General features: G+C 34.8%; 1 protein-coding gene across 1 annotated transcript; it reads right to left on the reverse strand.

Annotated features, from left to right (window-relative positions):
• Nucleotides 1–5,905: 5,905 nt before the first annotated feature.
• Nucleotides 5,906–6,349, reverse strand: LOC142325794 (uncharacterized). Its single transcript, XM_075367824.1, has one exon. It carries the CDS (start codon nucleotides 6,347–6,349, stop codon nucleotides 5,906–5,908), a length of 444 nt encoding a protein of 147 aa, XP_075223939.1.
• Between the last annotated feature and the right edge of the window lie 5,699 nt (nucleotides 6,350–12,048).

A 12,048-nucleotide genomic window follows, 5' to 3' on the forward strand; every position in this document is an offset into this window, starting at 1 on the left:
TTCAAAAGTAGTTAATAACTTATTCTTTGCTTCAAAAGAAATCAGTTTGGTTTGATTTTGTTGTAAACAAAACTCTCTGAGTGCATAGTCTAATTGAAGTTAGGTATAGGAAGAGTTTTTGTGTGAAACCTTTGGTGTTAGAGATAGACATGGGGATTATGCTTCCACCCATAAATCAATTAATTTGATAATTGAGGGTTATAAGTTATGGTAGTGGTCGTAGTTGGAAGAGGTCATATGAAGGTGACAGTAGATTGTGTAAATACACTGATGGAAATATCTGCTGAGGCATTTGCATGGTGGCATCCTGAAAGAGGACAAACTGATCACTGTGTTGTGTTAACAAGTTTAGAGGTCTAAAAGACAACCTCCAGTAAAGCCCATCAGGGCTATGAACAGAGGGGATGGTGTGGCAACCAGGGTCGTCACAAGACAGATGTCTCCTCCTAGGGGGGTCAGGATATAAACAAAATAAATTTGATCATTCAAAGAGAATTTTATCATCTAATGAAACACCCAAAATGTTGCTTTATGACAACAGAAAATCTACTATTATCATTAACATGTTGGCTACAGTATTTTTGTAGTGCATGTAATTTTCAGTCATTGATCGGTATTTGTATTTCCATTGGTGGGGGCTTTTACAGGACACCTGTAAGCTTTTGCCTCTTCTAAAACTACCTTATCCTTCACTGATAGAACTATTTGTGAATTTTATATTGAAATGGTGTGGTAATTGTTACCCTGCTCCAGTATGAATTTAATCCTTCTAACATCAGAATTGCTCCTTCACCTACCTATAAAAAAAGTTTTGCTCGATTTAAAAACAGTCCCCTATATTTTTAATTTATTTAAAGAGTTACTATTTGATCTGTTTAGGTAAAAAAGGTGCATGTTCCAAAAAATCTGTATAAACCTACTGCTAGAGCATATGTCTAATTGATCCCAAAGTGCCTTTCCAATTGGTTTCACTAAAATAAACCTAGATTAAGGTTATTTTTATACTGACAATCCCAAAAAATAGCTTTCATTTCAGAAAGTAAAATATCTATTCATGGTGACTTAGTAGAATGTTTTTGTTAACTTTTACTACCAATTCTATAAGCTGATCAATAAAAAACAGTACTACCAACACATAAGACTTGTGTACAATGTATTTATCAGTGTAAATGATAATTTAAATACATCAAGTTTTTCCCAGAATTGCAAATAACATTTGATTCTGAAAAGTTCGACAATCATGCTTCCTTCTGTATTTTTCTATCACTTATCATTTTCAAAATTATCATCACAAGTGTCCACATTAGAACTTTCCATCCTATTTTTCTAAAAACAAAAAAAAGCATACACTATGTTGTTAAGAGTTTAATGAATGACTGCAAAACCACACAAATATATTAATTTTGTCACTGTACATAAAGTAAAATAGAAATAGTTTATTCTATTCTCAAACCATCAAAGCACATTAATGACAAATCATGTTTGGCTGGCAGCCAATGAGGCATGAGTAACAATATTTTAACTTCATGTCAAATTTAATTTGACAAAGTACTTAAAGCATATATCTGTTATACGAAGTCTGTAAATAAAGTAATGAGACTAGTTATTTTTGGCAGCCAAAGTAACAATAATGTAAAGTTACTAGTAAACGTATAGTTACATGAACATCTGATTTGTATTAAGTATTAATATTTTAGTCTAGTGTGTTGCCACGTGAGACGTAAACAAACTTTTTGTGCAAAGAGTTTTTGTAGTGCATTACAAAAATGAGTGATACTAATTATGACCAACATTGTGTAATCAAGTTTTGTGTTAAACTCTGTGAGAATGCTACTGAAACTTTTTCAAAATTGAAAAGGGCATATGGAGATGACGTTCTGTCACATGCCCAAATTTTTAGGTAGTTTAAAGCATTTTCAAATAGCCAGGAATCAGTTGCGGATGATCCACGCTCTGGAAGACCATTAACAATGGTTTGACAATGTTGAGCGAATCAGAGACTTGATGTGGTAGAACCGCAAATAACTGTCAGAATGATTGCAGAACAATTAAATTTGAACTGTTCCACAGTCTATCAAATTTTGACAAACAAATTGGACATGAAAAAGGTTTGTGCAAAATTAGTTCCAAAGACCCTCACTGTTGAACAGAAAGACGACAGGGTGCAAGTGTGCTGCGATCTTCTATGCTGAATTGAAACTGATTCTGATTTTCTAAAAAATGTTATTACTGGTGATGAATCTTGAATATCTGAGTTCAACCCAGAAACAAAACCCCACAGCAAGGAGTAGCAGACTTCAAACTCACCACATCCCAAAAAGGCAAATCAAAACCATGCTAATTTGTTTCTTTGATAGTAATGGCATTGTCTATAAGCAGTATTTGCCTACAGGACAGACTATAAATCAATATGTTTATACAGAAATTCTTGAACTACTGTGGAAAAGAGTTGCCTACGTGAGACCAGCCATCAAAGACAACTGAATGCTGCATCATGATAAAGCCCCTTGTCACACTACAATCTTAATGAGTTTTTGGCAAAGAAAAACATTCCTGCAATTCCTCAACCACTTTACTCACCTGACTTGAGTCCCTGCAACTTTTTCCTGTTCTCAACTTAAAAAAAAAACACCTCAAAGGACAATAGATAAATAAATTTATTTTGAAACAATAGAAAACATAAAAAACAATGTAACTGACCATCTGAAGGATATTACAGTTTCTGAGTTCCAACACTGCTATGAAGAGTGGGAAAACCATTTGAAGCATTGCATAGCTTCCCAAGAACTATTTTGAAGAAAAAGAGAACTATTTTGAAGGTATAGAGTCCATGTATAATTGGATTGTAAATAAAAAGTTTTTGTGAACCAGTCTCATTACTTTATTTATAGACCTCATAGTTACCAAAAAAGTGGTAAAGTTTATAATACAGTAAAACAAGTTAGTAAATCACTGTATAATAAAAACAATTATTAAGTAACATACAAATGTTTCCAAAATATGAAAATGGTCAGTGGCTAAAGCATCCATGATCCAGCTGAACTGAATGAGATATTTTATGTAAATGCAAATTTTTCCCTACCAGGAGAAGATAGTAAAAATAATGTATAGTTTTTTTTAATTAAAAATCAAATATTCTATTTCATTACAGTTGTGAAACCTGTAAAATAATTGAGGTACAATCAGCAATAGTCCATGTCTGCTTTTTTGGGAATAATCTTTTTTATTACATTTAATACAATGATCAATAGGTTAGTTGTACTTAAATCATTTATATTTTGATCAACTGAACATTTTGGTAAAGAAGACAAAAGGAAAATCACCTCACTTCTCATAAGTTGATACGAAATGCTTGTTATTCTATGACACTTTCACAAGCGACTGGCATTTCACCTGACACTGGACATATACAAAAAAAAAACAAATGCAGATCGCTTACAAATAGATACAAGTCTTTAGTATCATTTCCACATCTACTGTTACAAGGAAATTTTGGTTTAACACGTAACTACTTTACAATAATACCACTAGCATACAAAATTTTGTCCCAGAGCAAGAAGTGGTTTCCATATGTAATTTTCTCATTGAATTAAAAATGTTAACAGAATCATCCTATTGCCCTCAGTTTACAAGTGGTTGATGTTGCTTCACATGAAACAATTTTTTTCACTGTTTTTTAACACTAATTTTTAGTGGACTGTAAATAAATGAGTTCTTATTATACCCTTATTGTTGTGACCAAGCTGGTCCCAAACATATTTTAACACATAGAATGTAAACAAACAGAATGTAAGTAATAAACAAATAAGACCACTTCACAATCTCATCCAACAAACAGAATGTAAGTAATAAACAAATAAGACCACTTCACAATCTTATCCATACTCCCCACCTTGAAGAGGCTGCTTCAAAACACCACACAAATAATAATAAATATATGTAAATAATAATGATGACATTAACAAGTTAATGTCTAATGTTTTCTTAGAGGGAAACTGGCAATAGACGTAATTTGTTGATTGGTCTCTTCAATAGACCATTTGAAGTCCCAACAGTGACAACTCAAACCCTGCCATCTCCTGCTGGATAAGCTCCACAATACAGGCCACTCTCCATTTTAAAGGGGGAAGAGAATCTTCCTTGATGATGACCATGTCACCAATGCTTAAATTAGGTGAAGAAGTGGTCCACTTCTTTCTCTGCTGTAATCCATTCAAATAGTCTCGCGACCAGAAGTGTTGCAACAACTGTTGGATTTGTTGCCAATGAGATAGCTTATTTACTGGAAGATAAGATATGAAAGGTTCAGGATTAGTTGTTAGTATATCACCAATTAAGAAGTGAGGAGTTAAAAGAGAAAGATCAGTTGGGTTATCTGACAAAGGAAATACTGAGTGTGAATTTATGCATATCTCTACGTGTGTTAATTAATTATGTTACAAACTAAATGTTAAGTTAAAACTAATGTCTTCATGATACATTTTAGGTGTTGTTTTGACAAGTTTGACTGACAACTCCCATAAACCTCCAAAATGTGGAGCCTTGGGTGTTATGAAATGCCATGTTATCCCTTCTTGGATAAAGAGATTAAGATAAAACTCTTGAATTCCTCATTCTGTAACTCATCTCTAGTTCTAGCAGTTTCCACTGAGCACTAACAAAATTAGTATCGTTATCCAAGTAAATATCTGTGGGTTTTCCCCATCTTGAGATAAATCTTCGAAGTGCTGCCAAGAAAGACTGTGGTAAGATCTTTTAGTTTTAAATGTAAAGTCTTTGTACTAAAGCAAATGAAAAGTGCAATATAACATTTTAATGGTGTAGCTCCTCTTCGTTTAGTTAATTTAACATGAAATGGACCACAATAGTCTACACCCGTGGTATAGAAAGGACGAGGTGGTGTTTGAACTCTTGATCTTGGTAAATCACCCATGACTTGTGTCTGAAGTTTTGGATTTACCTTGAAGCATGTGATGCATAGATGAAAGATTTTACTAGCTAAACTCCTGCCATTGATCGGCCAATATGTTTAACAATAACTGTGGCCCTGCATGAATCATTTTGATGTGAAAATGTCAGGCAATGAAGTCAATAAATATATGACTCTTTGGTAAGATGATGGGGTGAATTTGATCTAGAGTTAAATCAGAGTACTATAATCTTCCATCAACTCTTATTACATTGTTTTTATCTAAGAATGGACTTAGAGAAATGAGTGCTGGTTTTGGTTAGTGGTTTTCCTAGCTGCAAATTGTTAAACTCACTTGGAAACAATTCCCTTTGCACAATCTTTACCAAAGCAGGCTCTGCTAATCGAAGTTCAGAAGCTGATAATGGACCACGAAGGTGTGAATTTTGTGCTTGAGAGTTATTAATAAACCATAAACAGTGACACATTACACGTTCAGCCCTTCTAAAACTAGAAAAATTATATTAATTGATCATTTGGTTTTCAACTGCAACACATGATAACACTGTGTGGCAACTCTCTGGAATTTGATCGCCAGTTGGTAGAGTAACTGGCTCTTCTGGAGATTCCTGTGACCTACACAAAAATGAAGACCCCTTTGTAAAGTCCGCCTTTGTAATCTTATGTGGCATTAAGCCTCTCGACAGATAGTCAGCAGGATTGTTTTGATTCTTCAAATGCTTCCACAAACTGATGTCGGTGTTGGTTTTTATCTTAGATATCCTGTTAGCAACAAATGTTGTCCAATGTGAAGATAATCCATGCTAATGTTGTAGTCGAATCACTGCAATATGAAATTGAATAAATGTGAAGGTATGATGGATTCAGTTGATTTGCATAGTTGCATAAAGTGCCACACAATTCTAATCTGGGTAACAAAATTTTCTTTAATGGTGCGACACGAGATTTTGATGTGAATAAATTAACAGTGATGATTCAATCAAGGTCAATACACTTGAGATATATACAGGCACCATAAGCAGATTCTGAAGCATCTGCGAATCCATGTATCTCTAACTTCAGAACACCTTTCTGTTTAGGGACTATGGCCCTTTGGACTTGAATGTTTGATAGCATATGAAATGACTCTTGAAACTGAGTCCAATCTTTAAGTAATTCATCAGGTACCCTTTTATCCCATCCTAGTGAATAGGACCACAATTTTTGCATGATTAATTTCGCGGTTAAAATTACTGGACCTGTGATTCCAAGGGGATCGAAAATCCTTCCGATTGCCGACAAAATAGTGCGTTTAGTTGTTTTTGCAGCTGTGTTTTCATCACAAAAAGAAAATTGAAATACATCTTGTCTTGGATTCCACATAAGACCCAGTGTCTTAATCATAGTGTCTTGATCAATCTCAGCGCAGCCCTTAGCCATATCTTCTAATGGAACGTCAGATAGAATGTCTGGATTGTTAGTGCTCCACTTTCTAAAATGAAAACCACCTCAATGAAGCAGATCACTTAAATTATGCTGTAGTTGTTTTGCTTCTTTTATTGTCTTGGCTCCAGTCATAACATCATCCACATAAAAATCCTCTATGGCTACCTTGGATGCGACTGGAAAGGAGGATATTCTTCATCCAATGCTAGCTGCTTTAGAGTTCTCATAGCTAGGTAAGGAGCACTAGCAGTGCCATAATTGATTGTCAACAATTTAAATGTTTTAATAGGACTTCTGGCTGGTCTCTCCAAAAGATTAATTTTAGATTTTGTTGAGCTGATTGGATGTTAATCTGATACATTTTTTCAATATCTGCAGTTATAACATATGAATGTGTTTTGAATCTTGATACAATACTGATAAGATTTGATTATATTGTTGGACCAATGATTGAGATGTCATTCAATGAAACACCGGAGCTGTTTTTGAGGATGCATTGAAAACTATCTGTAATTTGGTGTTTGTGGAATCTTCCCTTAACACTGCGTGATGCAGAATGTAATAAGCCTTCAATGAATTAGCTTCAGCTGTTGTAATTTCCTTCATATGTCCTAGCTCTTCATATTCTTTCATGAATTGGATGTATTGTGGACGCATCTCTGGGTTAACAAATAAGTGCCTGTCTAATGATAAAAATCTTCTGAATGCACAATCCTTTGATTCACCGAGTTCACAAATATTATCTTTCAAGGGGATTTGCACACAGCACCTTCCAAGATCTCTGAAGGTTGTATTCATATATAAGCCTTCGCACAGTTTGTTGTTTCCGGTGTACTGCCTTTCAGAGCAACTATCTTCTATGTCCCAAAACTTTTGAATGGTTTTGTTTGTCATCCAGCATAGATAGAGGGCAAACTGTAGTTATGTGCAACATAGTATTGGTCATTTCTTTGCCAGAAATGATCCAACCAAGCACTGTATTCTGAAGGGTTGGAAATGAATCATGAAGTTTTAGTCTTCTGTCACGTAGCAAGTTGAAAAATAACTCTGCTCCAATGAGCAAGTCAGTGTCATTTGATTGATTGAAATCAGGATCTGCTAATTGAATATTAAGTGGAATTTTCATGTTCGATTTCTCAATTGGCACAGTGGGTAAATGTTTGGTGATAAATGATAGGCTGCCGTTCTAGCCCATCAGGGCTAGGAATGGGAGAGGTGGTGTGGCGACTGAAAGCATCACAAGGCGGGTGTCTTCCCCTAAGGTGTTGGGATGATAGATGTTAGAACTACACAATCAGTAGCGAAGGAAAATGTATTAAATTTTGAGTTAATGACACATTGTACAACCTTAGAAGTTTTGGTAGTGGATGTTCCAATTCCATTCACTTCTACAGACAGATTTGCAAATGGTAAGCCTAGTTTTCTGACCACCCTTTCAGTCACAAAATTTGACTGTGGCCCTGAATCTTATAGTACACGACAAAGATGAGGAGCCCCATGATGATCGAGAACAGACATTAGGGCAGTAGACAACAACACTGAAGAAGGAACACCTTGGCATGACATCGTGATGTGGACACAATTGATTGATTTTGAATACTGGATTCAGCTTTGCAAATTGATGTATTTGATTCAGGATGTGAAGATTTATTTGTCCTTTCTGAATAATGCAATAACGTATTGTGACATTTATCACAAAGTTTGCATGAGCCTATAGCACAATTTTTTATTTTACGATTACCAGAAGACAGAAAATTAAAGCACAGTCCTAACTTCTACACCTCCTTTTCTCTATCTTTAATGATAATGATTTAAACTTATCACAAAAATACAATGGATGGGAATTGTCACATAATGAACATTTCTTTATAGAAGATAAGTAATTAAATGTGGATATATTATTTTTTTGAGTTTCAATTGGAAATTTCTGGTTTAAGATTGATTTAACAAGGGTGCTGGTTTAGATTCAACATCTTTTCTGTAGAAATTTTATTAAATCAGATAAAGCGGGCACATTGTTAGAATCTATTTCTGATTCCCGCTGACAGAGAGTACTTTTATCTAACTAGCTGATAATCAAGTGAATTATTAGTGTCCCAGTGTTCAATGGGTTGACCTAATGTATGAAGGGCACGCATATGTTTTTGTACATTGTTAATTAATTTTCTCAAATTAGAACTACACTCTGTCTAAATTATTTAGATTGAAAATTGCTGAGACGTGCTTGCTTATTAAATACCTTTTGTTTTGAAACCTCTCCACTAAGAGGTCCCAAGCAATTTTATAATTTTTGGATGACCCTTCTAGAGATTGTAAGACATTGGCGGCACTGTCCTTTAAAGACAATTTGAGATAGTGAAATTTCTGACAATCAGACAGATTTGGATTGTCATGAATTAATGATTTAAAACTGTCATGGAATGATGACCATTCATTATAATCTCCTGAAAATGTGGGCAGCTTAACAGCTGGTAAGGAAAAGCATCGTCTGATTTACCTAAGTAACTATTTAATATCATTTGTCCTTTAACTACAACTCGTTTTTTAATTAACAGTCTAAACTGTTCTGAATCCTCCAAGTTTAAAGTAATAATAGTGAAAAGATGTTAATTTACAAATAATTAAACTATGACTCATCTGAATTGTTCTGGTCATGGGGCGTTGGTTGATGATGTTAGCGTAGGCTGTATGCAGTAGCCAACGTTACTGATTAAGAAATAAGTGTCGCATGTGATTCAAATAATTAAATTACCAACACATTAGATTGTTGATTTACTATCCGGCTCAGTCAGACCAATTTTGGTTGATGTTGCTTCACATGAAACAATTTTTGCACTGTTTTAAACACAAATTTTTAATGGACTGTAAATAAATGAGTTCTTATTATACCCTTATTGTTGTGACCAAGCTGGTCCCACACCTTTTAACATTTATATATGTTTACATTATATGTGTACAAATGTTTGTTTAAACATTTGTTTACTGTTTAAAAATAATAAACAAATAAAAGCACTTCACGATCTCATCCAAGTTATACCCTGTTCAGTGTTATATAAGTAATGGAAATTGTGTTATTATACTACATTACAAATTTATAATGAAAAAATAAATAAAAAAATTGAATTGATTTAACATTTAGAAATGAGTCATAACTGCAGGATGATGCAAATCTAAAATGAAATCACATGTAAATGTTTTGATTATAATGTCAGTTACTGATTCAAGCCATAGCCAGTCTGTGTTCAGTTTTCACTCAGTTGACTATGTACATTTTTTGTGTGTGTGTTGATATAACACATTTCAATAAAAATGTTTCCCAGTACAAGATATTCTAAATTTACTTTACATTTTTTCATTTGAAGATGTATAGTGAATATTTTTTGTACTGTTTGTATATTGTATGAGTTTGAAAAATCACACAATATGATCTTGCCATAGATTGTTACTTTTATCTGACTGTGAGCATTAGTTCAAAATCAAAGCTAACTATTTCATACCCAATTTACAATCAGCCATAAGGTCTGTGGCTCACAGTGAACTGCCTGTGCCTAAACCATCAGAAAATATCATACTTAGCAATGATCAGCAACACAAAGATTTGGCAGAGGATAATGATGATGTAACAGTTCATCCAAACTATGAAGCTTCATGTTCATCTGCTGAACCAGATTTGCTAACACAAGGAGGCATAACCTTTAGGCTTACAATTAAAAGGTTGAAACCTCCTCCACCACAAAACAAGTAAAAAGTATGCGTTTTTAGAAATATGCATGTTTTGTTTTTGCAATAATGTTTTATCGGTAATGGAATTTGGTCACGAGTACAAAACAGAGTGGCATTTGATTCTTCTTAAGCTAGTCTGAAAGCTGTGCTTCTCTACATTGGAAATGAGTTTCCATCAGTGCCATTAACTTCGCTAGGATTTGAAAAACTTACATTATCATTAAACTTCTGCTAGATAAAATAAAGGATGAAGAATTTCAGTAGAATATCTGTGGTGAATTGAAAATGTTGCTCAGTCTAACTTGGTTTTGCCAAACACTGTTGTTTTCTTTGAAAGTGGGACAGCAGACGAAAAAAATCATTACGTACAGAATGAGTAGCCAAACCGAACAACATTAATTCCAGGGAAAAATAATGTTGTTAATGCATCATTTGTAAATTCAAAAAAAGTTTATTTACCTCCAATTTATATAAGACTGGGGCTGATGAAAAACTTTGTAAAAGCAATGAATGAATCAAAGTGGGCCTGAATTCGCTTACTTAAAAAATAAGTTTCTAAAGATCAGTGAAGCAAACAAGGAATCTTTGCAGGACCTCAACTAAGAGATTTATTTAAAGATGAACCTTTGATGGCATGTTAAATGAGGTAGAGAAAGCTGCATGAAAGTCTTGTAAGATTATTTGCCAGAACTTCTAAGGAAACCATAAATCTGAAAATTACAAAGAAACAGTGGATGATGTAAAATCTTACAAAATCATGAGATGCAATATGTCACAGAAAATTCACTTCTTGGACTCGGCACTTCCTACCAAATCTAGGAGAAGTCAGCGATGAAAATAACAATTCTATCAGGATATTTCAGATATGGAAAAATGGTACCAGGGCAAGTGGGGGTCTAAGCATGCTAGTTGACTATTGTTGGATCCTAAAGAGAGATGTTAGTGATGCAAAACATCAAAGAAAATAAAAAATTACAATTTTTTTAGGTAAGATTATATTATACAGGATCATTCACGGGAACCGGATGTTTTTGAAGTGGGTTGTACTCGGGCGTTCGTGGTGGGAGGGGCACGTGGCTGGTGTCTGATGTTTCGTTTGTTCATAGCATTTACATTTTAGTCATTGAGATGCCGTGGACGCTAGACCAACGCCTGTGTGCGTATGACAGTTTTGTGTGAAATGACGAATCCGTAACTGCTGTTCATCGAGATTTCTGCCGTCAGTTTAATATCCATCATAATGCAAGTGTCCCTTCTAATAACACAATATTGCGATAGGTAAACAACCTTCGAACAAGTGGTTCAATATTGAAGAAAAACCACTGAGTCCCCGACAAACTGCTAGTACTCCGGAGAACATCAAACGAGTAAGGGAAGCCATTGTCAGAAGCCCACGCCGCTCTATTCAGAGGCATTCAGCAGCGCTTCAAATGAGCACAAGCATGGTAAGACGAATTCTGCATACAGACCTGAATTTCCATCCTTACAAGATAGCCGTCATGCAGCAGTTAAAGGAGCAAGATTTCACGCAACGATTACAATTTTGTTGACAAATGCTTACCATTTTTGAAGAAAATGAAAATTTGTTATTGTTAATGAGTGACGAAGCCCATTTTCATCTGAATGGCTTCGTCAATAAACAGAATTGCCGGTATTGGGCAGAAAGAAACCCACATCAGCTTCATGAGAGACCACTTCATAGCACAAAGGTGACTGTCTGGTGTGCAATAGGAAAGGTCGGTGTTATTGGACCATATTTTTTGAAGAAAATGACGCTGCCGTAACTGTAACAGCTGATCGTTACATTGCGATGTTGAATACGTTTTTCATCCCTGAGTTACGAAACCGGGGAATCGATTTTTCAAAATGTGTTATTCCAGCAGGATGAAGCTACAGCGCATACAGCAAGGGCAACGATGGCTGTTCTCTGTAACTTGTTTCCGGGACGGATTGTTTCCAGATTCTGCGAC

This window comes from Lycorma delicatula, chromosome 5 (assembly GCF_047948215.1).
Source record: "Lycorma delicatula isolate Av1 chromosome 5, ASM4794821v1, whole genome shotgun sequence".
NCBI classification, from domain to species: domain Eukaryota; kingdom Metazoa; phylum Arthropoda; class Insecta; order Hemiptera; family Fulgoridae; genus Lycorma; species Lycorma delicatula.